The sequence below is a fragment of the Coturnix japonica genome, chromosome 7 (genome assembly GCF_001577835.2).
Source record: "Coturnix japonica isolate 7356 chromosome 7, Coturnix japonica 2.1, whole genome shotgun sequence".
Taxonomy (NCBI): domain Eukaryota; kingdom Metazoa; phylum Chordata; class Aves; order Galliformes; family Phasianidae; genus Coturnix; species Coturnix japonica.
Window position 1 is genome coordinate 3,953,392 of NC_029522.1, and position 26,907 is coordinate 3,980,298.

At 43.2% G+C, this 26,907-nt stretch overlaps 1 protein-coding gene and 1 long non-coding RNA gene across 3 annotated transcripts in view; one reads left to right on the forward strand and one right to left on the reverse strand.

The window, feature by feature from the left end:
* The window catches only part of IQCA1 (IQ motif containing with AAA domain 1), an 82,010-nt gene that overhangs the window by 7,414 nt on the left and 47,689 nt on the right, over positions 1–26,907 (reverse strand). Inside the window, exons 8-16 of the mRNA XM_015867813.2 lie at positions 25,736–25,861; positions 21,957–22,032; positions 16,911–17,017; positions 16,602–16,697; positions 13,041–13,099; positions 11,403–11,485; positions 9,170–9,277; positions 6,223–6,422; positions 415–501 (exon numbers count right to left, since the gene is read on the reverse strand). Coding sequence (XP_015723299.1) covers positions 415–501; positions 6,223–6,422; positions 9,170–9,277; positions 11,403–11,485; positions 13,041–13,099; positions 16,602–16,697; positions 16,911–17,017; positions 21,957–22,032; positions 25,736–25,861 — 942 coding nt within the window. The remainder of the gene's footprint in view (positions 1–414; positions 502–6,222; positions 6,423–9,169; positions 9,278–11,402; positions 11,486–13,040; positions 13,100–16,601; positions 16,698–16,910; positions 17,018–21,956; positions 22,033–25,735; positions 25,862–26,907) is intronic.
* LOC116653675 overlaps positions 922–26,907 on the forward strand; it is a 61,254-nt gene continuing 35,268 nt past the window's right edge. Inside the window, exon 1 of one of the 2 annotated variants that reach the window (XR_004307948.1) lies at positions 922–2,114. This is a non-coding gene — a long non-coding RNA (uncharacterized LOC116653675). The remainder of the gene's footprint in view (positions 2,115–26,907) is intronic. The other variant, XR_004307949.1, reaches the window with a different exon arrangement.

A 26,907-nucleotide genomic window follows, 5' to 3' on the forward strand; every position in this document is an offset into this window, starting at 1 on the left:
AATTTATCCCCGTTACCTTATCGTTCACTTCGGCTCCATCCAATTTCTCAAATTAATAGACCCGAACAATTTAAGCTCAGCTTAACTTCTAGTTTCTTGCCTCGTGTTTTGAAATTCTCCATTATTCTCTCCTGCTTTTCAGTGCACTGATGAGCAGTGACTGGACTATTTTTAAATACAGCAAGTACGGCTGGGTAGGAGAGAAATGTGACTTCTTAAGAGCCCCCGAGAGGTCACAAGACTCTCTTAAAAGTAAAATAAAACACTTCAGTGAGACAAGTGATGATCAAGCAAGCTTTGGCAGGTCCGGTCATACGGGTATGTGCTGAGCTGAGAAATACGCCTGCTCCTTTGTGTTGGCTGTAAAGCAACAGGGGAAATTATCAGCACCAAAATGAGAAAGGAGCACCTCACCTGTTCTTCAGCCTTCGGTACTGTTTTGTAGAATGGTTTCTCCGTGTCTCCGATCCACATGACTGAAGGCTGCATCTGCTTGGCCACCTAAGAGACAATGGGAGAGAGAATGCAAGAAGTTGATTAAAATGGCTAAAATTTAATACCTGGGTGCCTATAATTATGCTTCCGAATCCATATTTCAGCAGTTACAATTTGCTGGGTTTATTTATTTCACCCCCCCCCCATCCCCCCAAAATGAGCAGCACTTGTGAGCAGTGTTGGCTCTGCACTGTAGTGTTGGCACATCAAACAGATTCTGTTTAGGAAGCTAAAGGTGGGAACTCATCCCAATTTGGATCATTCTGACTTGCTGTGCTTATGCTGCACTTCCCAACCCAAATTCAGCTGCAAAAGGAACCCTTAAGCAAAATAGAAAAGCCTGAGAATTAAAATGGAGCCTGTTAAATTTGAAGGGGGGGGTGGGGGTGGGGAGGGGCAATAGAAACGAGCTTTCCGGCTCCAAAGTCAGAGCACTATACCTCTGGTTCACAGCAGGATGGCAGCAATGCTACAGGCTTCTTCACATCTTGCACTCTCCCTATTGCTATAGAAACGCCAGTGGTTTAGACATTCAGCTTGCCAAATTTTAATCACTTTCCAGTGGCTCTCAGAGCTGTGCTGGTTTGCTCAGCAACAAAAGTGACGGCTTGAGGAGTCAATGGGTAATGAGAAGGCATTCTTCTCTCCTGCTTATTTCTTTTTTTCCTCCCTCCAGTTGAAGCTGCTGCTTTCAGGAAGGAAGCCTACAAAACCACTAAGTTGTGTACATCATAAGCTCAGCACCTGACTGACAGCTGGAGCGGGAAGAATTAAGATGTGAACATCTTCCTTCAAAGCACCACAGTTCATTTTTATGGCCAAGAGCACGGCTGTGTCCGTGCAGTAAAAATGCATTGAAGAGAGAGGAAAAGAATGGCAGATGAAAGCGGTGAGGCTTGTTTGCTCCACCGTGCTGCTGCTGGGTGAAGTGGAAGCAATGCCACCTTCAGCACGTGGCACGTTATTTGCAGGAACGTGTCAGCCCTAGAACATGTCAAGTGGTACCTCCAAGTTCATTGAGGAAAGCAGAGCTATCTCTTTTGTTGGAAGGCAGAGCTATTCAGCATTAATAATGAAACCCGTAGATGGTTTTATGACAAGCAATACGAAAACCTTGCAGGAATGGATATGTGGGCCTCAGCAGTAACGTGAATGTTTATGGATACAACTTAAGGGGTAACTTCTCAGCCTAGCAAGCAAGCAGGAGGGAAATGACAGACTGAAATAGCACAGCTTCCCACCTGAGGTCAGATACTTCTTATCTACCTTCTATTTATCTATTTTCAGAGGTGTGCTTTACATATTCCTACAACCTCACATGCTCTGCAAGGCACATCAGAGGGGACAGGTTTGTGGTTGCACTGAGCAGAGCTATGCAGCAGCACTCCTAAGCTCAGGGCTTTCTGCTGGGCATCCTGTTAGTCCAGAGCTCACACACCTGCAGGAAGTGCAATCAGCCCTTCTGATTTGCAATTGCAGGTGAATTCAATTAGCTTTTAGCTGCTTATAGGCAGTCTTGAAGGCAGGTAGAAGAAGGTTATGGCAGTTACAGCAGATCCTGTGCTGGAGCTGGAAGGGGAAGATTCCTTGGATAGCTCAAACTCAAGAAGATCAGAAAGGTAAGTTGTGATTCATTTATGAATAGCAATGTATGTTTTCTTGAAGGATAGTATTTGTGCTTTAAGTGCTATGGAGTCTGTGCGTGCTCTGAGTCAGAGATCCTCCCCAAACTCAGCACTGCTGAGGGGAGCTTTCCAACAGTGGTTGACCTCCATGCTGATGTGGGTTGTTTCTCTGCTAAAGCTGATGCAAAGCAGTGCTGCGTGTTTCCTTCCTCTAGAGAACAGCCTCATCCTGGTGGTTTTGCTCTGTATGTTGCCATAGTTGTGTGAAGGTGAGAAGCAATGCAGCTTTTCTGCAGTATTTTCTCACTACTTGCTTGTCTGATGCTGCAGCACAATGTGACGTAGGGAATAAGGCTGGGGAAGGTCATGGAGACTATTAAGCTGTTGGCAGTGGCTGAGCTCTGCTTATGTGTTTCAGAGGGAGTTGTGATGTCTTTTTAGGGCTGTTGCAGTCTGGAGGGAGCTTCCCCATTTGGCTCAGAGGTGGTTCTGTGGTTAGTAACCTTCAAACAGCCTGAAGGCTTTAACCAGCCCAGAGTTGCATTTTAACTGGTAAGGAAGGGCTCTCACCATTTTCACACCTGTTCTCTTCTTTTGTTTTGTACCCTAGTTAAGAAGTAATACTATGAACACACTCAATGCCAGCTGCCTCTTAAATAAGTCCTTCCTTGTGTGTTCTGTATTGGAGCAACAACTTGGATGCAGGCTGACTGTGGCTCTGGGCAGCCCAGTGTGTGGTTGGCAACCCTGCACATAGGGGGTGAAACTGGATGATCCTTGTGGTCCTTTTCAACCCAGGCCATCCTATGATTCTATGGATGTAGGCTGCTTTGTACCTTTATCTTTCTAGTGCTGGTAGGCTGTGATCTAGCAGCTCAAACACAGTGCATCGAGTTCTGTTGTCTTCTCCAGATGACAGATCAGGCTGCCAGGAGCATCTCATTTACGCTGTTGGCAGATATGCTGTGTGTCCCTATGAAAGCGCTTCATCTAAATTATCCACGGACAGTTTGAATCCATGGATAATTAAATGCACTGTACATAATTAATTTGTAATTGAAATGTCGTTAGCTTTGCTGCATTCTCCCTGGTTTGGAGGAGCTGCCAGCAGATGGCTCCTTCACCCTTCTAATCCTGCCCAGCATCACCTTAAGGTTTGGGTTTCTAGCAGGCTGTGCTGCGGCAATGTAAGAATCCTTCCTGGACAACTAGAGGGAAGGCTGATAGTGCTGTTCCCACAGCTCAGCTGTAATGGGAGTCTCTTTTGACAGTGAAATGTTCGGTGCCCTGAGGTAAACCGTACTTGGTTCTTCAGATTGTCCTAAAAACGACCTGTCCAGAGGGACAATGCAGCGGTGGTTACAAATGAATAAACCTGATTCAGTGTGAAAAGAACCAAAGCTGATGAAATTATGTTGCCACTCAGTGCAAGGATTTTACCATTTAATCCTAAATCAACTAAATCACCTTTTTTTTTGTGTAAGATATTTGCCTCCAATGTGCTATACAGCGTGACCAAAGAGCCTGATAATGCAGTCTCCTGACGGTGATGAAATACCTGTAGCTTGCTTGCGCTGCAGAACTGGGCAGTGGAACTTTTGCATAGAGATGTTAATCCCCTCGTTACTGTGCCCTTATTTCCTCCTGATCACCTTTCCCAACCTTTTTATCTGGTCAGTGCTGTGTCATTCTAGTAGCGACTGACCTGATGGATGCTTGTATTGCCTTGGAGTTGAGCCTTATGTACTATTTGTGTTTTACACCATGTCTCTTCATGCCATCTGCCTTTTTCTTTCCTCCACAAGCCTCTGTGGATCTGATTTTGTTCCTATGCTTCCTTCCCTATTTTTCTTCATGTCTTGTCTATGAGCTGTAGCACAGCTGTGTTGGTTTGTGATGAGAGAACTGACTCTTGATTGGTACAAGCTGGCAGAGAACTCCATTTGAGTTAAGGCTGGCTTAATGCATGGGAAATGTGGCTTTGCTGAAATGTTCTGGGATGCTCTGGTTTGAGCTTTGTGTCTTTGTTTGAGACAGATCCTCTTCCCAGAAGCAGAGTTGACCTGGTAGGCTTTGTGTCTTTATGGAGAATGCAACTGTCAGAGCTTGGTGCTCCCAACTTTTTTCAATAGGCAGATTGAAATGTCGGGGCTTTCCTGCTCTGGTTTGAGGAGTCATTGCCCTCTTGTGACATTAAAAATGCACGCTTTGAGCAACACACATCTCTCTTTTGGATCAAGGCTGGTATGTGTCTTGTAGTCTCCTCCCAGAAATAACAGAGGGGAAAAAAGAAATGGGCTTGGCTCTTGTCTGAAACAAATGAGCTCTTCATTATTTTTTTCTTTCCCCGGTGCTATTCATTGGTTTAGGGCATCTCCATGAAACAACTGCCAACAGCCAGCACTCAGTTACAAAACTTGAAGGAAGGGGTAGGGTTCCAAGCTGCCAAGGACAACCTACTCAGCTCCTAGTGATGGCAGCTGGTAATGTAGACCAGAACGAAGGTGGGAGCTGACCTAGTTGTGTAGACCAAGCTGGATTCCAGCCTGGCTCTGAGAATCTATGCAATCCAAATCAAAATAGTGAGGGGATTAGACAAATTAGCAACACAGCCATGGGGATAGAGGTGGCAAGGAGAGGTCAAGCACCCAAAGGAGTGGTAATTAAGCACAGTTGACTTGAATGATGCTAAGACAGGTGTTATGCCATTATGAATGGGTAGAGGAATTAACATGCAAAGTATTCCTTGGGAAGAGGGAGTGCGCTGTGCTATTTTGTTATGAGAGAAATGGAATTCAGAGCAGTGCTGCTGCAGTTGGAACAAGTCACCTGTTGGTCACCTGGGAGCTTATTTAGTGTGACTGACTGTGAGCAACTTGCATCATAGTGCTCTGTGGAGGAGAGCCAAAGTATCATCTATGCTCCTGTAGGGGCTGCAGTAGAGAAGTATTAACCCCCCCCCCCTCCTTAATTCATTCTGCTGGAACCTTCCATAGGTGTAAGAATGCTGCCCTCTATTCTCCTGTGTTTAACAGCCCTGTGCTCCAGCAGGGACTGGATAATGGAAGGGATGGTGTGTGTGTGCTGTGCCTGCAGTCAGACATGTGCTTTCATCAATAGCAAAGCACAGAAAGTCAGTAGAGAAGGCTGAGATGTGGGGAGGAGAGAGTACTAGCTCATTCTGGTGGCATAGGGAATGCTAGACAGTGCTAGTGTTACAGCCTAAAAGGGCTATGGGTGCAGCTTTGACCAGCAACGAATGGGCTCCTTGGGGTTTGCAATGCTTTTAATTGTGAAACCTGTTTCTCCTGGGGATGGAGGCACCTGCCACAAAGACTGTTATAATGCTGGCTTTAATCAAGTACATCTGATTGAATCCCAGGGAAAGCCAATCTGAATTCAGCCTTTTAGCAGGCCTCTGATGGGGGGAAAGGGGAAATACAGCATTGGGCTATTCCTGGTGTATATGCTGTGCTTTTTTGCCTAAATGCATTTCTTCTGGAAATGTTTACCAGCTTCCTTCCTTAGCAGAAATCCTGCCAGGATAGCATCTCACAATGAGGATTTGGGATATGTTCTTCACAGCTCATATGCCTTCTTTCATTTCCAGACTTCTTATGTGTTTCTGTTAAAGTAATCTTGAATTGAGATTTTCTCTTTTGAAAAGCTTGCTGATAGGTAAATGGAGAGCAGTACAGGGGAGAGCTGCTTTGCAGCAATGGTCCCAGGGAGGAGATTTGTGACCACCTCCAGTCTGGTATGTGATTAAAGGCTGCATGAAACGCATTCCTGACTGATGTGCACATAAACAGAAAGCTTTGTATCTGATGCTTTTCATATTAGAGGTAACATAAAGCTTGTAGACATATTGATGTGAAAAATATGGCTACTACAAGGGATTTCTCAAGGGGTGTTCCATCCTTGGCTGTCAGCAAGTGGTTTGAGAGGCAGGAAGGGAGTTTCAAATCTAGACTGGCACTCCTTTATGGATCCGGTGTAACTGATGTACCTGCTAAACAAGGCTCAGGACCAGGAATCATAAGGTGGTCCTCTTTTACATCTTCTGTGGGAAAGCTCTAGAGCAGTACAAAAAGCACAGTACCTTGAGAACCATGTGGAGCATCATCTGCAGGCCACTCTTGCCTGGGTACTTTGCAGCGATGTTGGAAGGGGATAAGTTGAAGAGGTTGGCTCCTGTTTCTGTGCAGATAGCATGGACCAGCATCTTCTTCCCAACACCAGAGGGGCCAGCTAGTAATAAGGCTTTCACCAATGGAGCCTTCTCGTGGGCTGTTTGGGAGCCTGTAGAAAGTCATATGGTGCTGTTATTGTTTTCATTTAAGTCTTCCATAAAGGTACTGAAACTATTCTACCTCTTCTCATCACATTAAGTGTTTTATAATGTGAATTCATTGTTTTAATGTAGCATAAGAGCTGTGGAGTTAACTTTTGTGTAACCAGTGCTGTGGCAATAGCACACTTGAGTGTACAGTTGCTAACTAATGACAAGCAAAGGCCTAGTTAAGAGATGTTCCTGTGACTTTAAGCTTAGCATTTGTCAGAGCAAATCTTCCTGAACTTGGACAAAGGTGTAGATTTGTGCTGCATGTGGGACTAGCAGAGCTCCTTCCTGCTGCTGTCTGACATGATGCTTTCCAGCTTTAGAGAAAATAAGCTAATGGGACTATCTATTACTGCTGCGTTTGTCAGTGATTTTGAAACCAGATGTTACCATGCATTTCACTTTCTCTTGTTTACTTTCTGCCTGCGCCTCCATTTTTAGGGTGCTTTTCCTCTCCTCTGAAAACAAGTAATTTTTTGAACTGACCACATTACTTAGCCTAGTTCTGATCTAGAGTCTTTTATTCCCTATATCCCTCCCGTGCATTGCTGCTGGGTGTCATCAGCTCATCTGCAGAGCAGTGTGTGTTATCCCCTAGCCTGGGACGTGGCAGCTGCATGTTGCAGAGCAAGTGAAATCTCTGCTTGGAGAAAGTGGATCCATTTTCTGTTCCCTTTGGCTGAGCATTTCTGGTTGCTTTGCTTTGCTTGCATCGAGTGCTCAGCACTTCCAAGTGTGACTCATTGCCTGCTCTAGGTTTAAGTTCAGTCTGGGCTGTAAGGTAACTGCTCCATCACTTGAGAAAGCCTGGCAGAAATACTTGCAGCACGGTTCAAGTGCTTGATGGTGATAGAAACTCAAGTTTTAAGAACTTCCTTTCAGAGAAGGGGTTTCTGATAAGGCAGGCAGGTAGGCAAGAGTGATACCAAACAACAAATCCAACTTATCTGTGTTCTGTGGGTTGGACTCTGTGCATGGATGTCAATGAACCTGGTGCTAAGATAAATGCCATTATTTCAGTGCCATGAAAGATGTAGTGAAGCTGTCAGCCACCCAGCTTTTGTATAAAATGACTAAATATTAATAATCTATTACTATTATACATAGATGTATTATGGAGGGGAGCAGCAAATTCCTCTATAGGTTAAAGATGATGTGTGTCTTCTACCATTGTCTCCTGCCTATTTAAGCTGCTTGTGTTCTCAGTGCTGTTTCATCTGGAACTTTCCTTGCTATCAGGTGAAAACCTCAAGAATAAACTACACACAAGGATATAATGATTAACTAGTTCTGAGACCAATTAAGTGAAATGTCATCCATAACGTATTGCCCAAAAGGTGAAACCGTTCCTGAGACTTTCTTGGCTTGGGAAATATTTTTTTACTCAAAGGCATTTTTCAAGCTGCTATTGCAAGTACGCTGTTTGTTGAACTAGTGCAGGGTCTCTTCTCCTTAGATGTTTTTGCCAATTTCATAAATGGTAGAAAATTTACAGGCTTCCTTCCCCCCTGCTTTGGGAGTGTCTTGGGGCTTGATTTCACTCGATTAGATGGTGTTAAAACATAACCTTGGAGGAGTTATCTGATATGTGAAAAACCACATGGAGTCAGTGCAGAGAGGGATAACAGCTCAAGTCTCCCAGCTGACTGCGGTCATGCCTGTGGCCAACCCCTGAGCATTACCCCAAACCAGATGGGAAGACTTTGGCTAAGGAGAACAGCATTGGTGCTGGTAGCATTGTGTTCATTAACTTGACTCTTCAGATTGAGCACTCTTCACTTGGGGGTAAGGGATGATTCTTCCCAATTAGCAGACAAAGAAGGGTCGTTGCACTGAGCCCTTCTGGTGGATGGTGGGTCCCTGCTGTGCGTGCACCCCAAGTGGCCCAAGCGCTTGGAAGGCATGCACAGAGCAAGGAAAAGCAGAGGGCTGTGTCATCTTTGCTACATTCACCAGAATGAGAAGTGCTGAGATGTTATTCTGCCCATATTGAGGGGGTGAGCAGATAGTGACACGGCCTGGGGGTGGATATGCCCAGTTAAAATCTTCCCCAAAATCAAATCTCAAATTGAAAATGATGAGAGTGAAGGATAAGAGGCCCTTGAGACAAGCACTTCTTGCAATCAGCGGAGCTTGGCTTCATGCCATTCCCAAGCAAAATATGAAGCAGATTTTTACATTAAAAGAAAACAACCTAACCCGGCAAAGCTTTGCTGGATGCTGCTTAAGTCTGGCTTTAAAACTGCAAGGGCATATTTAAGTGCTCTCTCTGATGTCCAAAACATACTCAGATTAATTCCTTAAATGATTGCATTGTTTGATACTGAGTAACATTAGCCAGCTTGTAAAAGGTAAATTGCAACCTTGGCCCTTCCCTTAACTTGATTAATTTTGATCACTGGAGCTTGTTTTAGCTATTATCTTTCCCAAGTGATTTCCTTTTATGTGCTGCCATTCACAAACTGTTAACATGAGAACAGAGATGGTATGGAAACACAATACCTGACAATAGCATGTGCAAGCTCCTCGATGCACTATTAAAATGATACGGTCTTCACTTGGAATGCCTAATTGAAAAACAATTATACTGCAAAATGCTTTAGATTACCATTAATCAAGCCCTGTCAAAGCTAGTAAAAATGCACGTTAGCGACAGGAGGCAAAGCCATCGTAGCCTGCCCTGCAGTGATTGCTGCAGTGCTCTTACCTAAGGGTAGTATTCCATACAGTGCTACCAGCTGTCTGATATCGGCGAGAGAGGGCATGGGCTCTACATCCACCTGACACAGTGTGGTCCCCAGATAGCTGTACTCGCCTGCAGGAAGGAAGCATGGGCTTAATCAACGTGAGAGTGAGTTGTTATAAAATGCATAACTCAAGGAATTTGGGACTGCCATAGGATAGCATAATGCTCTCAGTAAATGCTGAGCTATCATGGGATGGACGCTCAGATGGGGCAATATTGGGAATGTGACCCTGAGATGCTGGAAAGGGGAACGCAATGAGGAAAATAGCATTGAATGCACTATGGGCTCTTCCTGCTAACAAGGTTGTAGGTGTTCAGTCAGTCTTGAGAAAGTTATTCAAGAAAATTTGTGGAGAAGAACCATTAGTATTGCAGCAAAGCATGCTGCTGGCAAGGGGCTTCCAGACTTGGGGTTTTGCAGGGCTGGGGTGCTGGTGATCTACACTCTATCGGAAGGATTTTGATAAGGGAGAGAGAGACTAACAGCCTTATCTCCTGACTGCTGTGCATTTCAGCTTTATTCTATGTAAGGCACTTAAGAGCTTCACCTCATTTGGTGGGGATTTTGCTTTGCAGTTCACCTTCTTTGTTCAAAAACAACCCCAAGGAAGTGAAAAATCACTGACATTTTCTGAAGTGATCTAATCTTGCCTCAGCTCTTGTTACAGAGCTGTAATCACATTGCTTGACCTGTCAAAGTCTATCTAGAAGATGAGTGGGAAACCAAAGAGCCAAAAGGACAGGCCACAAGCAGGAATTCTTGTGATAACTGAGTTGGTGATTGTTTCTTAGTGTAAGTTATGTGTAGTCACAATGAATGTGGATGGAAAAACAACAGCATTTATGTTCTATTGGAGATAAAAAGGGAAAGTGTGAGGGCTTTCAGAACCAGTGGGTCAGTGTTGGCCAAGTGAGAAAAGTGGAGTTGTGCTTTGGGGTAGAAAGGCAGATGAGTTGTGGTGCAACCACCCCTCCCCTCTGAAGGATGAAATTCATTTCAGGTTTTATCTTTTATTTAAGGAGAAATCAAAAGAACCGGATAGGAATTAATCTTCACAGATTTAATTAGAAGGCATCAAAGGGTTTAATTGCAACTGAACATAAATCACGGTGGATATTCTCTGACTAATTTAGATAAGGTCACCAAGAAAATTAGTTCAGCGATGTCAGTTTGTCATAGAGAGGGATATTTTGGTGCCTTTACTCGCTGTACAGCACAATTCCACCCTTTGTCCTTTACCCAGGAGCTGGGAGTGAGTGACCTTCCTTGGGATGCAGCCCTGCAGGAGCAGAACAGATGAGGACTGATTTTTCTGCAGTCTTTGTGCCCTTGGATACTTAAAGAGAGAAATGTAGCATTAAAAACAATTACTTTGAAGTCTGAAACCTAGGCCAACTTCAAATAGCTTCTGTGCCTTGTTCTGGCAGCCTTGAGAGTGTGACTGATTGCTGTATGGAATAGCAACATTGGTAGTCAGGGCCACCTTGGTACTAGGACATGTTGGGGACCTGTCATGGGTGTGGGCAGCTAGATGGGCAATGCTATGCTCTATTTTTATGTCCAGGATCTTCTGCTGGCAGGGGGTGTTGTTGATGTGACTTAGGGCAGCCTTTGTATTGCAGAGAAGCCAAGGTTCAAACCTCCCTTGATCTTGAAGATGGCCCAAGTTCATGCCAGCTTGCTCCCCAATTTGATATTGTCTGCTGTTAATTATTATCTGTTGGCCAAGATGTGTTCTCTAAACAACTGCACTTGGGATGTCTGCTGGACAGAAATGACCTTGGGAAGGACAGACAGTACTGCTTGGGCAAGAGGGTTCTGAAATGCAGAACTAAACAGAGGCCTTCTATTTAAATACCCAGATACATCTCAAGGTTCAGGGAGGTGGAGGAAAGGGGGTGAGTTCGCTCTGCCTGCTGTGCTCCTCAGAGGATGCCCTGGTTACACCTCAGATGGCTTGTGCCATCCCAGACCACCCAAGGCCTCCAAGTGCTTGGAGCAGAACACCAGCTCTACAAGCAGACCCAGGCTTCAGGGGCAGAAGTGAAAGGCACGAGGCACCCCTAAGGAACAGAAGTGATTTGCATTACTCTTGAACTAATTCTTGGCAGGAAACAGGGGTTGGTGAACCTTGAATGGCTGAGATTTGGTCTGATTGAACATCAAATTTTAGCTGTAAATTGTGTACTTTACCAACGTAGTCGGAGAGATTCACTGGCTTGACTTTTATTAGTATTCCTTCTTCTGCCAGTTCCCTGTAGAGAGAATCGATGGTCCTGTGGGCAAGAAGCATCACTCAGAAGTTATGGGGCACTGTAAATAAAACTCAGTCCTTCAGCAACTAAGCTAGCTTCACAGTTATTTATGCTTCTCCTCCTTTATAAATGCACCTTGTAGCCCAGAGTTTGAGGTTATTAGCTCCATCAATATGAAATCCATAAGCATTGCTTTGTGTGTTATGGCAAAGAGTCCTTTCCTACCTCTTGCACACTCCTGCGCTGCTCCCATTGCCAGGTGGGTGATGCAAGATCAGTTATGACTCGTGTAATAGACTTGTTCATTAATATCAATTACTGGGAAATTATTTTTAAATTATACAATAATAGCTATCCTAACACTACTATACCTATTCACTTAGCTCTCCAATTAGTAGTAATTCATTAATTCTTCCTGGAATTTATTCTGTTTACAATAGAGTCACCTCATCAGGAATGTACTGGCAGTGGCTCAACTGAAGCAATCAGTGGTCCATCTACTGCAGTGTCTGGGTGATGATGGCCAGAGGGTTGGGGGAAAAGCATACATATTCCCATGGGGGAATAGCATAGTAGAAACTATGATATAACTTGTACAGGGGAAAGGTTTCTTCCTGTCTCTACCAGTGGTTGGTAGAGGTTTAATGTGCTTTATATTTGTAGTCAGTTTCCTCCTTAGTCTCTCTTTTGGAGACCTATCTAAATATTAACATCAGTGACATTTTTTTGGCATAAGGTTTGACACGGATGCAAGGACTTCATGAAATGAATGTAGCTGTCTGAAGTTCTTGTTATACTCTTAGTGTAAACAATACAGATCTGAGCCTTTCTAGGTCTCTTACCATACCAGCACTATACACATTATTTCATTTCATTATCTAAGCTTTTTCTTTCTGCTGCCTGTCTCATTGGGATATCCTGATATTGCTACAATAGGAAAATGTAATAGAAGCTTTCAGCTGGGCAATAAACCCTACGTATGTTTGAAGTTTATAGCCTTTTTCCATTTCAGCTGGGAAACCTTATGCTTATGCAGTGCTTACAGCACAATTAATACAGCAGTAGTAATAAGAAAACACCAAACCTCAAATCATCCCTGTAAAACAAGGTTGTTTATGAGAGCAAGGGTACACAAAAGGCTGTGAAATCCACTAGAACTCATACAGATAAGACTGATTTATGCAGTGTGTGTTTTACCTCTGAGGTGTTGATTTATAGAGTACAGGGCTGTCTGCAGCCTCTCTTATCAGACTGCAGCTGAGATGGGAAATCTGTCAGCCAGCCCAATTGCCAGGTGCTTCTGCACCTGCAGACCCAATTGCAAATAGCCCTGGGGAGGGAGGTGTCATACTCTGTGTTATATATCTGTGGCTCTACAGAGTGGAAATAACCACACTGAAATTAACAGAGACTAGCTCAAATTGAAGAATGCACCTTATTTGTGTGTGGTGCCGGAGGTGGGCTGTGTACCCTTACAACAGTGTTCTTTGTCCTGTTATCTGGGGGTACTGCCCTTTCTGGAGGGCAGCAGAGAGGTAGTGGGGGTCTCAGGTAGAAACGTACTATCTTTATTTACCTGTCAGGAGTCAGATCTTTCTCCAGCTCAGATAATTTCTTCTTCCCCCCCTTCTGTTTCTGAAGACCACAGAGAGAGGCAGGAATTAGTGGCATTAGTACAGATATATATGTATATAGTTATATATACTTGAACCTACTGAAGTAACATGAGGACTGCATCCAGTATTTGGACACAATCCTCATTATCAAAGAATCCAAAAGAACAAATCAGACTTTTGAATGCCCTTAGGTAAGGAAGTCATACCCCTGTGTATAAAAGTGCAGTGCATGTTCACATTTGGAAGTGCCTCACTCATGGGAGAGGTAAAGAAGCTCTGGCTTCTTTAAGAGCTTATCTCCCTCATTCCTGCGGTTGGGCATAGCCTTTGCCTACTGAAGAAAAAGGGTGTCGTATCCAATTTGCTTCTCCAGACCCTGCTCAGGTTTTTCATGTTGTGTTAAAATGCACATGTGGTAGTTTCCCTAAGGTCCTCTGCTTGAGCAGGACCTGGAGCCAACTCTCCTGTCTGTCCAGCTGACTTCCCAACCAATAGACATCCTTTCTGCTCTCGCTTTCCTAATGCCTTGGGGGGAAAAAAAGCTTGAGGAGGTCAGAAGAATGTGACCTGCTCTTCTCTTGATGTTTTTAACACACTTTTGCTATGTTACATCTTAGTTGGCTGCTTTCTTTATACACTGATGGGGGAGGAAAACATAGTAAGATGTGAATAAGTAGCATCTGGATCCTCCATTAATTAGAGCTTATGGCATGTAAGATATAGTTAGGGTTGATTAGCAGAGGAAAGCATCATTAATCCTTTTGCCACGTCAGCACCCAACCCTGGTGTCCATACAAAGTGCTTCTGTGGCACTACACACACAGGACCTCTACAGCTTAAATTTAGGTATGTACTTAAATGGGTAGTAGATCAAGACAGATTTTTTTCCCTTAGAATGTGCAAATGGGCTTTTCTCCTAAAGAAAAGGAGCAGGAAGAATGAAATATGTGCCATGCTGCTTCAACAACTGAGGAAATACTGAGATGCCAGCAGTTTATTTCTCTGTTCATCCAGCTTTGTGTCTTTAACCCTTCTTCCAGCAAGTCAGACACTGATTATTGTGGGGTCTAGCTGGGAAGAAAATCTAGTTTCTACCTATGCAAAGACACTAAGCATATGCTGAATTTATTGGCCAACTGGTGGTGTCCTCGAGGCAGCTTCACCAATAAATGCAAGACAAAAATGTACTGTGCAGGGGGAAAAATGTGTTTTCCTAATCGCATCGGCATTTATGGGGAATTTGGCAGACACTGAGATGCGATAAGGGGAAATATGAATTGTAGACAATGGCTTCCCTCCAAAATGCCTTGCTGGGAGCTGCTTTTATTTAGGAAATGATAATGTTTAATGAATGTGAACATGCTCATCATTTATAATGGAAATCTCCTTGCTCCTATCTCTGAAATGTCAGTCTAGTTTCTGTTTAGCCATCCGTTCACTGGGTTATTTTCTGCTTTGACACATCACTGTGTAGTGAACTGCATTTGTTATTACTTGGCAGATGACAGAAGACTCTTCCGTGCTCAGTGTGGTGTCTTGTCTTGCTGTGTGGCCTCAGGAGAATGTTTTCAGTAGCTCAGAGGTTGTCATGAGCAAACATGGCCCTGATTTGAGACTGCCACCAACTGGGGGGGAAAAGCAAAGAGAGGAGAGTGCTCTTGTTGTTTATGGGAAACAAGTGTCCCAGACTGTGAAGTGCTGGGAGTGGATTCCTTGGATCACTTGTGATGCTGGGATGGGAGGCTGAACTTCACTGGCTACAAAAATCCAATGGGGATTGTGAATCAGTGTTCTCAGACCCATCCTGTCTTTAGTTCTGGCCTTATTGCAGTTTTGCTCTTATCATGTCATGTCAGACTCCTTCTGTAGCAGCTGCTACAGTCAGTCTCTTCTGGATTGAATCATAGAATCACAGAATGGCCCAGATTGAGAAGGTCCATCTGAAAATGATCATCTGGTTTCAACATCCCTGCTATGTGCAGGGTCATCAACCACCAGACCAAGCTGCCCAGAGCCACATCCAGCCTGGTCTTGAGCACCTCCAGGGATGGGGTATCCTGCTCAGTCACAGTGCCCCCCTGAAGGAGGGCATTTTGTGTTCTGGACCATAATAACAATTAACAGCAGAACTGTGAGTAGGATGGGATGCTTTCAGCATAGGCAGGAGCATGTGGGCTCTGCCTCAAATGACAGCAGTTGGTCTGTTGAGAGTCAGGTGCAGTCTAATCAGTTTAGGTGTTACCAGACCACCTTAATGATTTTGGAGACCCCTTTGTGATGAGCAGAGCAATCTGCCTTTCCACATAAGCTTATCATTCCAGAGGTGACAAATGGGCTTTTTATCTTCAGATGCAGTGAGAGCAACTCTTGATAGGGTGAAGTATCTGCTCTTTAAGTTAAGTGCTGTTTGATGGTTTGGGAGGTTGTAAATCAGAAGTCTTCAAACAGCTTTGCATAAGGAAAACATGTTCTAAATCGGGTAGCTCCTTGCAGTCCCCACCATTCCTTTATAAAACTATCTAAACCAATGTTTTTCAGAGGAAAACCTTTAGGGAACTTAAGTAGCACTGCTTTTCCTTCTTCCCCTCCCCCCTTCTCTCTGGCTACTGGAACAACATGGGAAAACAGAAGTTAAATAAACTCTCACCACCCAAAACCACCCCAACGCCACCGAAGAAACAAACTGACTTAAAGCTTTAAAATCATGATGTGACATTTTGAAGCAGGGTTTTGTCCAGCTGATCTCAAGCAGCCCAACACGTCTGCCTAGAACAGCTCACATATTGCTGCAATATTCAGTCTGGGCATCTTAAGCCTGGCTATTTTTGAAACTGGTTTAGAAACCCAATCAGTATCACTTTTCAGAGTCGCTCCAGTCTTTCATTATTGAATTGCCCTTGCGCCTTCATCAGGTGAAAGAGCATTTCTCAAGATAATTGGAGTAGAAGTACTGCAAAATCCAATATTTGCACGCTAAAAGGATTACAGAGCTGGAACACAACACGAGATTAGGGTTGGCTGTTTGCCCTGTGCCTTTTAAGTGCAACTGCTGATTGAATGGTAGGGTCTGTGAGCTCCCAGTTATTTTGTACAGACACGATCTCCAGTTTAAATGGTTGGGGAAGGAATTCTGGGAACCACGGGCTATGGGATTTTGCATATGGCAGTGCTGTGCAAATAGGTGTGAACGTGATGTGTGGTTAACACATTAAAATAATGCATGTCTGTAACCTACTTGATATGTTTAAATAAACTTGGTTTAGTCACATGTTCCCAGCTCCTTCAAGTTCAAGTTCTCAGCTCCACTAAGTAGCCATGTAGTTCACTAAGGTGCACCTGGCTGGATGTCAGCTCTATGTTGCTATAGGGAAGTGAAAGGTTTCACCAAGGCATTAGAAGTGGTTGTTTAATGTACAGTTACCATTCTGCATTTGGTGTCCACGGGTCTAACTCTTGCACCGATCACACTGTGGGCAGAAAACTGATGCTTACTTCAGACTCTCACAATTTGCTGCTCTTACCTTTTCACCCTTTTTCCCCCTTTTCTTTTTGCCACTCATCTCTCCATCCACGGCCAGCTTGAGATTCTTCACCTTTTGTTGCATCAGTTCATCCACCTGTCCAGACACACACAATTGAATCTTTCTAAGTCTTCTTTTCTCATACCACCTTGCAATGAAGTGCTTGGCCAAACAAGCATTAAAGCAGAGAACAGATAGTGGGCACTCTGGAAGGAGGTGAGGTGTATGCCAGGACTGGTTCTTCCATTTTCAGAGAGATACACATAAGCAAGGCACGTTATTAGAGTCTTCTTACTGCTGTCAGCTCACCTGCACTCTGATCTCTTCCTCCACTTCTTCCCGTTTCTCTGCTTTGATCAGCTCTGGGTCGTGATCCTGGAAGAAATCCCTTCCTTCGTCTCTGTTCTGCCAAACGACTGTTATCCAAAAGAGAGAAATAAAGGGAGAAAACTTACAGAACTCATTGATTCCTCCAACTGCTTCTGGAGGCTTTAAATAATAATAATAAAGGTAGTTGTAGGCAGCTTTTATTAAATTATTAGTGGTGTAAAAGAAGCAGACTCAAGGGACCCTTACCAAGTTCAGAGCCCTGTTGTGGTAGGATCTGGAAATCTTGAGGTTAACTAGTTTATTTTTTGCCTTGGGCTGTAAGTTGGTATTGGGTATCAGGAGGATAATAATGGGATATTGAGGTTGTCATTTGCTGGTTGTAAAGCTGAATGCTGGACAGTGCAGAGTTGTTTAACCATACCATGCCTGATCTTGGCATCTTTTTCTCTCTGCTTACTAGCATTGTGCTCAATTCTTTACCAAAAAACCAGTTGCTAAGACAGTCCTGACCTGAGGGATGTGCTTATTATGTGGCTCTTGGCTGGCACAAAGTAGAGGATCAAAGGAAAGCGGTATCATTTATCCGGGCAGTTTTCCTTGTCTTATCCTGGCCAGTTCTTTAATGCTTAAAGAGGACTTTAGCTGTTGCAAACCTTTGTAGGAATTCACATGGAATATGGGCCAGAAGCACTGGGGTAAGGGAAACTGTTGATCACAGCCTGAACCTCTGATTAACCATCTGAGGCAAGTAATGAGTCAGCTGTGGGAGCACAGGTGAAGGTGATTCAGCTGTGCTCCCAGAAGGGGTGGAGCTTGACTCACCTCTCCTAGATCCCATTTAAGGGCTGCCACCACTAAGGTAGCATCTCTTTGTGGAGACTGCATCTTTGTGGAGTTTTTGTGGCGAGCATCCATCTCGTCTAAAAGCCTCAGCACTGGTGAGTCTTTTCTTATATACACTCTGGCTATCCGTTTACTCTGTAATTACAACTATACACTTGTGTTATTCCTACTATACAACTGGGTTATATGATAGACATAGGAGTGAGATGGGACAGCATGTCTGACAAAGCAGTTTCATGCGTCCACCTATGTATGATGTAGAGTGCATCTGGGGAGTTATAGGCTTTGTAGGCTGAAGTCTGGCAAGCTCTGAGCATGCCTGAATTCTCTGCTATTAGCAGAAAGTACCTTTTTAATGGAAACGCCTCTCCTCTTTCTACGTTTTTTTCCCCCCTCTTTCTTTTTGAAGCTAATTTAAAGGAGGACAACCCATAACTTTCATTTCCTCGCATCTCAAGCCCTGGCAGTATCTCTATAAATGACAGCCAATCTCCAGCAGTATGCACTAATTCAATTTCCAGATGATTTAAAATGACAGCTTTCGACTTTAAGACATAGTTCTCTTTATAAAACGGATTCATGAAGGAATCTCTTTCCTGTGCCTACTGCCATTTCTAAGGCACTATAAATTCAGGAAGGTTTTCACAGTACCCATAGGAGATCATTCTGGTTTTAACCCTGTTAATATAATACTGGCTGCTATTTCCATCCCCGATGAATTTTCAGAGCCCAATTACAGACTGCAGAGTATTTGCAACTTTACACATGGGGAGTGGTTTTTGCAGGTGAGCAGTCTTAGTTCCATCACAAAAAGTGTTCAGGATGGAGAAGGGCAGCTGATTTTAGGGAACGGGAAAAAAACCTCAAAGGTATAGACGTAAATTTCTTTATATTACTCATGGGTCATCAGGCAGCATGACAGATGTCACATAATATTTCAAGAAGGAGAGCTGACTTGCCCTCGTTACAAGGTACCTCCTCCAGGGTTACCAGTTTGGAATTTCAGCCTTGGGGAAAGGGATTGTTTAAACATTCACATCACTCCCATGTAACACTTTCTTGCTTGGGTCAACAGGTTGCAAGTGTGGTGTTTTAACAGGAGTTCTATGGTTTAGGTGTTTATTTCTCATGGAGGGATTTTTATTCTGTTCTTTCTGTAATTGTTTGTTGTCATTTTGTAAATGATTAGCAGTTAATACCCATGGTATGTGGGTATTAGCGATGATGCCCCTTGGAGTTGTCTTTGCCGTTACCTGGTGATGAGTTCTCTGTGTTATATTAACCACTGGGTTAGAGGTCTCTGGTCTTGTAAAGGAGATGGTTAGCTCGTAGGTGTTAGATGCTGTGTTGTTCTTTCACAGATCAACAAAACACCTTGTAGTTATTTCTAAGGCGAGGTCAGAAGGCTGAGGATGTTGTTTGCAATGGTCAGTCAGAAGAGCCTGGTGTTTTGTTACTGACAGTCATGCAGCTATGGAGCTATTTTTGTGAGCGTGTGCAGTTTATATCACCCCTTCTAAAGCACTGCAAGCTTATACTTGGATTGCTTTATACGCATACCTCTCCAGGCTAGCCAAAAGACAGCCAGTGCTCTAGTGGGGCTGCTGACATCTCCTCTTCTGCTGTTTTCCTTTGCAGACTAGCAGGTAATTCAAATGAATGAGTTTTTCACCCAGAGGGTGGTGACGCACTGGCACAGGTTGCCCAAGGAGGCTGTGGATGCCCCATCCCTGCAGGCATTCAAGGCCAGGCTGGATGTGTTTCTGGACAGCCTGATCTGTTGGTTGGAGACCCTGCACATAGCAGGGGGGTTGAAACTCAGTGATCATTATGGTCCTTTTCAACTCAGGCCATTCTATGATTCTAAGAATTTCAGAGCAGCTTGTTACTATTAATTGTAATACTCCTATTTGAAGCACGATGCTTTTATTCTTAACATGGCTGCTCTCTAGCAAAAGGGTTCAAAGCTTTTGCGAGGCAGTAAAACTATACAGTATTACCCCACCTTAAAGTGGGTGTTTGGGTGGAACTCCAAGCAAGTGAAAGACTGACTGGTTGCTGTTGAATGGGGGAAACAGTTTTTTGCTGCTTCCAGCAGCCAGGGGTTGCAAAACTGAAACCTAAGAAGGCTGAGATGGTGATTCAGGCTGCTTACATTTGCTCCACGTACACTTTTGCTGTTCCACTGTAAAAGCAGACGTTGCTTGCACAGAAATTGGCTGTTTCCAGCAACACTATGTAAAGCAAGTGTTTGAGATAGGGCTTGGCAAATGTAGCTTAGCAACTAGTAAAACTGGCTAATAGAGTTTTGGGAGAACAAAAGTGTTCCTGAGTTCCACTGAGGTTTGTTTAATAGTTTTAGCTTGGTAGTGAGAGGGGGAGAAATAGAATGGAGATGTCTATAAATAAAATGCTTAGAACTTGGAGCAAACTCTCCTGCCTCTTTTTTAAATGCTTAAGCAACCTAAGAATGCATCGGCCAGTCTCAAAGGTTGGGAAGACTTTCTTACTTCTAAGAGCTGGGGGGAGAGCTGATGGAACAAAACCATTCACAATTGGGACAGCTATCATTTCAGCAGGCTGCAGCCACATCCAGCAGGGTCTTGAAGTAAATTGATTGCAGGCACCTGGTATAAATCTTACTGAACTCAGCTTCCTTATTTCAGTGATGCTTTTGAGATTTATGCAGTAATAAACTTCTGTGATGATTGTGACAGTAACTGAGCTATTTTGGTATAACAATAGAGAAAAGCCCCAGTGTGGGGGAAACCAAGCTCAAGCTACTTTTTCAAAAGAGTTCTGTTGTGGTAATGAAAGCAGGCTGGAATTAAGTATGCAAGAAATGGCTTGTGCTGCCCTTGTCAGATGTTGTAGCAGATTTCCTTCTGGGAGCCTTGAAAACCTGAGCCTCATCCATGACATGATGCTGAACAGCCAGCAGGTAGCATTGCAATGAAGGGTGTGATAGCTGCATGATCAGGCACAATGTGAGCATCAAAGTGTTGGTGAATGAGGCACGAGATGGGGCAGCAAGGAGGTATTAGTAGCTGTTAACTGAGAATGAATATGGTATTCAATAGCTTAACTGGATGACTATAGGCTTTTACTGTAAGACAAAACTGCAGCTATTCTTTGAAGCTTGTATGAGGAGCTCATTCTGTCAGCCCCCAAAGGGTCTGCCTGTGCTTGAGCATGAGACTGTGGTGTGCCTGTGAGTGCTGTCAGTATGTAATGGCGTGACAGAGGTATTCACGCTGGCTCTAGGGACTCAATCCAGGTGCCTGAATAGGAATGTAAACTTCCCGGACAGTTAATGTGCTGCTGTGTAGTCCTTAGGAGGCTCTGTGAGATACAGCACCCTCAGAGCAGCTCTCCTGCTTGTGCAAAAAGTTAGTGTGAGCAACCCCAACGTGTTAGATCCTTTGAGCTCTGTGGGGATATATCTTGACATAGATGACAGCACATGAACTAGGATTCAGTTACAGTTTGGGTGACAAATGTGTTTCCCTCCCCTCATAAGCCCCCTGACTTGTTACTTGAGATAGCTGTGAAGTATCAGTCCTATCACAGGAACTTATCAGCCTCTGTGGATCTTCTGTTGCTAACACTCACACTTTGTCACTGTGTAAAGCCCCTGTGAGGTTTTCCACAGCCTTCAGGAGCATTATCTGGACAAACACAAGGGTTTTGTGAGTTCACAGCTCTGCACTGCATTGGAGGAGCACCAGATGCTGCAGGGTCTAAGCAGAAGCACCGTGGAGCAGAGGATAGCTGGGCTGCTATAGAATCATGGCATCATTAAGGTTGGAAAAGTCCTCTAGGATCACTTAGTCCTCTCTGACAGTGCTTTTAAATGACTTGCTATTGAGATGTCTTTTCCGTTGCCCTCAGAAATTCTAAGGGAGCCTCTGTGTGTGCAGTGAAGCTCTTTGGTTCTAGTTTGGCTGCTTTCAGTCAGAAATGTACCATCTTGCATGATTAGCACAATGATTTTTAAAGACTTCCAGGAAGGCTTGAAGTATTGAGGGACTCCCTTCCCAAACACCATTTAATCTAATGTCTCCATTTCTATCATGTTTCACAGTTTGGGCAGCAGCACAGTTTGACCTTATAGGAATGACATTCAGATCAAGCTGAATTAGAAGAGCCTTCCAGCTGTAATTGTTATCTTTTTGTACTGACCTTTGTATTGACTGTTTCCTTCCTCCAGTATTGGAAAGAAGTTACTGGGAGCCATTTTCCAGCCCTCATCTTCTTCCTAGATTTGTGGAGGGTGAAATAGAAAACAGGATTATTAACATGTAGATACATAATATATGAAAAATTCATAATCTTATCGGACTTTTAAGGAATTGATGCAGTTTGAAGGAATAAGACACACTGTTTTATCACACCATCATGAAGTATTTCAACTACAGTTCTCCATGCAGGCTCTAAAGGAATCCTCTTCAAATGAAGAAGAGGGCAAAGCTTCTGTTTATCAGTTGATCTATTGTGGTTGCATGAATTACTTTTAGGTTTGTCTCTTGCTTGCAACATGTAAATTAAATTACCTTTCTATTAGTTACTCTTGGGTTGCCTCCCTTCTTTCCCCAAGGAATTCCTAATGTGGGGTTAACTCTGAATGGTTGAAACCTCATTTTAATCCATAATGAGAGAAATATTGAACTTGGTGTAGCTTGAAAAACAAAATATTTTGTTTCAACTACATCAAAACATACTGATGTTTCCCAGTCTAAAGTAAATGAGGTTGATGTGTTTCTCAAATAGCTTATTTTCATTGAATCAGTATTGCAAGTTGATAACATTCTGACAGGATTTCTCAAAGTTTCTTCATACTGAATCAATCAAGAGTCCTCAAAACATTAGTAAGGAAATAGATACGTGGAAGTGGCATGGGATATGGAGGGAGAGACAAATGTGGATTTACCCAAGATAACATGGGTTGTATGTGGCTTTGCTAATCGATCTGTAGTGTATTAGCTTCTGGTTATCAGTAAGTTAGTTCCTGGAATAACCAAAAGAAGCCAAAAGCAAAAGCTCTGTGTGCCTCTGTAACAAGGTGGCATTCCATCAGCAGGTACCATTGGTGACAGGTCATGTTAACTACTAAACATGTTTTCAATTCAACTATTATAGTAATTAAAGTCTGGGACATGCAAAACATTTACCATGTCTATCCCGTGGTCCAAATGTAGAATTGAAAGAGATTCAGGAGTTTTTTAATTGAGAACAATTTGAGTTAAACATAAGCAAGTATTTGAGGATTTGACACTAGGAGCTCAGATTCCCAGTTGCTCTGGTGTATTCCCATTACTGGGCGAAGCAGCTCAGGCTGGTCTAGCATGTGTTCTGCTATTGGAAAGGGGGATCATACAGTGCAGAAGTTGCTTTTGTTCTTAGGTGCCCCATGAGAAATCAGATCAACACCTTACAGAGAAGAAAATGAAGTTGCTTTGATATCAAATACGCTTCTTAAGAGATTGCTATCAGGCTTCAGAAATATTTAAATTTCCTTCTGGGATCAAACTGTTGTTTTCTTAAAGAACTGAAGTTACGAGCAAGGCTTTTTTTCTCACTGCCCCACTATGACTTATAGCCTATACTTATTTTATTAAGAGTCCCGCTGTTAGAACTTTTCCGTGTATTTCCCAACTGCTCTTAATATCTACTTTTCCCTGTCAGTACTATAACCTTGGAGAGAATGTTCCCTTTGTTCTTTCTCAATGAACCATAGAGAACCTGATATAATGGCTAGGAATTTTACTTGACAGGACTTGTGATGGCTGAAGAGATGAGAAAGGCATTTTGTTGTAAAGCCTCAGAGCTCTTTGCTGTTATTTCACCCAGTTTCAAAACAACCTTGCAGAGGCTAAGAGAAGGAAAGTGGTTGGTTTCTGGTACTGTGTAGGTTCTTATCTTGTAATAGGTGGAAGAAATACAACAGAATCAAACATATCCTGTGAAAGTCACAGTTTTTAAGCAGATGAGTTAACTGGCATCCAGCTTCAGAAGTTCAGGTTGGTTTTTGGCATTATTATTATATACACCTCACTGACTTGGTCCGCAAGGGTCTGAAACAGACTTCTCCATTGCCTTTGCAAGACCATATGCTTTGTTCTGGGCCTGCTAAGCTGGGAGGGTGTAGACCAAGGACAAAGCTATTGGAGGACATCATGGTGGAAGCATCTCCTTTCTGAGTAGCTGTGAATAGCGATGCTCTTGCAAGTCAGTAATTTCAAAAGCTTTTTGATGTGACAGCTTTAACTGCATGCACTTTTATTTGGTCTTCCCCAGAGATCTGCAATGCCTGTGCTGATTTAAGGGGTCACGGTAGGAAGTGACCCAGCAGAACCAAACTTGGCACTAGTGTAAGTGTCTTGAAGTCTTATGGATAACTTGGTATCAGTATTATTTAGCTTAGGTCTGAAAGTGTTAATGCTCCTCTTCCTTCCCTTCTTCTACTTGGGCTGGCTCAGGTCTGCCAGCTTAGGTATCACTATTCCACTCCCTGCTCCTTGGAGTTTGGTGACTTCACTATTGCTGTCATCTAGATAGAAGACAAACATCTGTAGATGTGTGACCAGTACTTGGAATGTTTCAAGTTCTCCACACACTGTGCAGAACTGGTCATTGCCTCTTCTAGCTGGCAAAGCAACATCAGGCTCAGAGCTCAGAAAACATATTTGTGCATTCTTCTCCTTCAGCCTGCTGTACTTCTTCATTTATGAAGGAAAACAAATCCCATATTCTGTTTGGAATGACCCAATCAGCATCTTTGCAAGTTGAAAACAGCTAACTAAGCTGCAAGTTAAGACTTTTGATATCCTCATCCAAATGTGTTTGGTTCTTCTTAAGTTCACGTTGTTGAGTTTCCTGGCTAACTGTTATGAGGTCTGTCTAGGCTGATGGTTGATGATCTTTTTTTTTTGTCGTGGCTTTTCCAGGGTTAGGATTTAAAATCAAATAGTGTAAAATTTGCAGAGAGGAGTAAGCTTTGTGCCAGAACCATCTGACATCTCCTTATACTCAATGAGAGATTAATGACCCATATTAAAGCAATATATATTCATATATATATATCACTTCAACTTTGTTTATACTATAATAAGCAAAAGTTGTTGCTTGAGTGAAAGCCTACAGTTTTTGTTCTGCATCTTGCTTATGAAGATGCCCCCTAGTCACTGCACTGTTGTTTCATAGGTTCCTTCCTCAGCTAAGCTGCTCCTGAAATAACTTGGAAGCACACCTTCAGGGTAACTGGAGCCTGAGTGTAACAAAGACTTCAGGGAACTTCTCATACATGAAGTGGTGTCCACTGGGACTTGAAGCAGAAAAGAATTCATACCATAAGAATGTAAACTGAAAATGCATGACTGCAATTTACAGGCATACAAAATATTGGCTTGCAGTACAAAAGGCACAGCTGGCCATTAGCAAACTGTACTTAAAATTAAGCTGGATGTCCAAGCAAGCTTGGAAATGAGTATCTGAATGAGATTAAGGCTCTTGTTTCCTTAGGTCCTATGTGAAGGGGTAGCGGTAACCAAGTTTTCCATACTCCACAGTGAAAGGGTAAATCTTGGTTATGAAGCTGGCCACCATTTTGTCTGCACAAAAGTAAACAGTGCCAAAGCCATAAAGTGCATTTTTCTCTTGTCTGTGTCCCGGACAGTCCAGCCACCTCCATCAGCTCTCCCTGCTGAGCTGAGGCCATGCAAACTCATTTCCTAAAATAGGAGAGGTAAACTATAGTTCCCTTGGACCATGGTCATGGTTGAAAGTCTAAGGGGGACTGGCCTCAAACATTCCCTGTGTCTTCTGAACCTGACACCTCAATGATCATTAGTATCAGTATCTGTATCAGTCTGATGCAAATTCATATCCTCTGTCTACATATGACTGAGTAGACTCTATTATATCTCATTTTCACGAATGTGTTTTCCTATGTGAAGCCTTACTTTCTTTCCATTTTTCTCTGTTTTCTTTTCTTTATCTTTTTCCTTTCCTTTTCCTTTTTCATTTTTTCCCTTTTGGGCTTTTTGCTGTAACTCCAACTCCTTTTGGGCAGCCATCTCTGCAAGAATCTGAAAGGGAAAGAAAGGAGTGTCAGAATGTTCACATACAAGGTGTGATAGATGTGCTGTGAGAGTTATGAACCAGCATGCATATTTTCTTTCCCCTTGGTTTTGCCTCTACAACACTGAAGAAATCCAGTATCCAATATATTGCTTGGTAGTCCTCTATTGTGATGTATTTACTGCTTTTTCCCCTGCCTTGTGATTCAGATGGTGACGGAAACTCCAAGTAGTCTCTCTGTATTATGAAGGGTGGAGAAGTAGGCCCACATAGCTCTGCACCATTTTAGAGGTGAAAAAGGGAGAAAGGAAGGCCCTGAATTGTGTTTGTGAGTCTACAAATCTGTATTTCAGCAGATCCTGGGCCTGACATGAAGAGTTTTAGAGCTGATCCATTACAGAGAGACACCTTTCATTTGTGCCAACAGGCAAACCTCAGCATGACTATCCTAATACATCTTTCAGAAAGCGGTGATTTTCATGTCCCAAACCACCAGGGCTTTTATGCAGTATGAATGGTTCCCCAAACCACCCAGAAGCACAATATCCTAATGATATACAAGTGGGAGTTCCCTCTGGGTTTGGAGCTGGATTATGGATTTTGTCTTAGCGTTTTTAGGGCAGATTGATTTCATAGAGGGAGATTTTGAGAGCTTGCCTCGAGGCATGTCTAATTTCAATATCTGGCTAAAGACTGAAATTGCTCTAGTGGATGAGAGAGATAGGATAGATATATTGCGATGAGCTCTGACAGATACACAGGTAGCCCAGCATGTTTATCCCAGCAAGCTATTGGTAGCTGATAACTGGGCAGGGCTGTATTAGCTTTCTGGCCATTTACATGTGGCTACTATTTGCTTTTTCTACTATTTCCTTCTTCCCAGATGCCTCTGATTGCATTCTTTCACACTGGAGGTGAAATGTAATATCAAGTACTGATGAGTGGTCAATGGATCGTTAATGTTGGCAGTACTGTGAAAGCTCAGAAAATAGATTTCCAAGTTTAAGACAAATATTTCCCCTAATAGTAGAAATATTTGTTTTCTATGAAACGT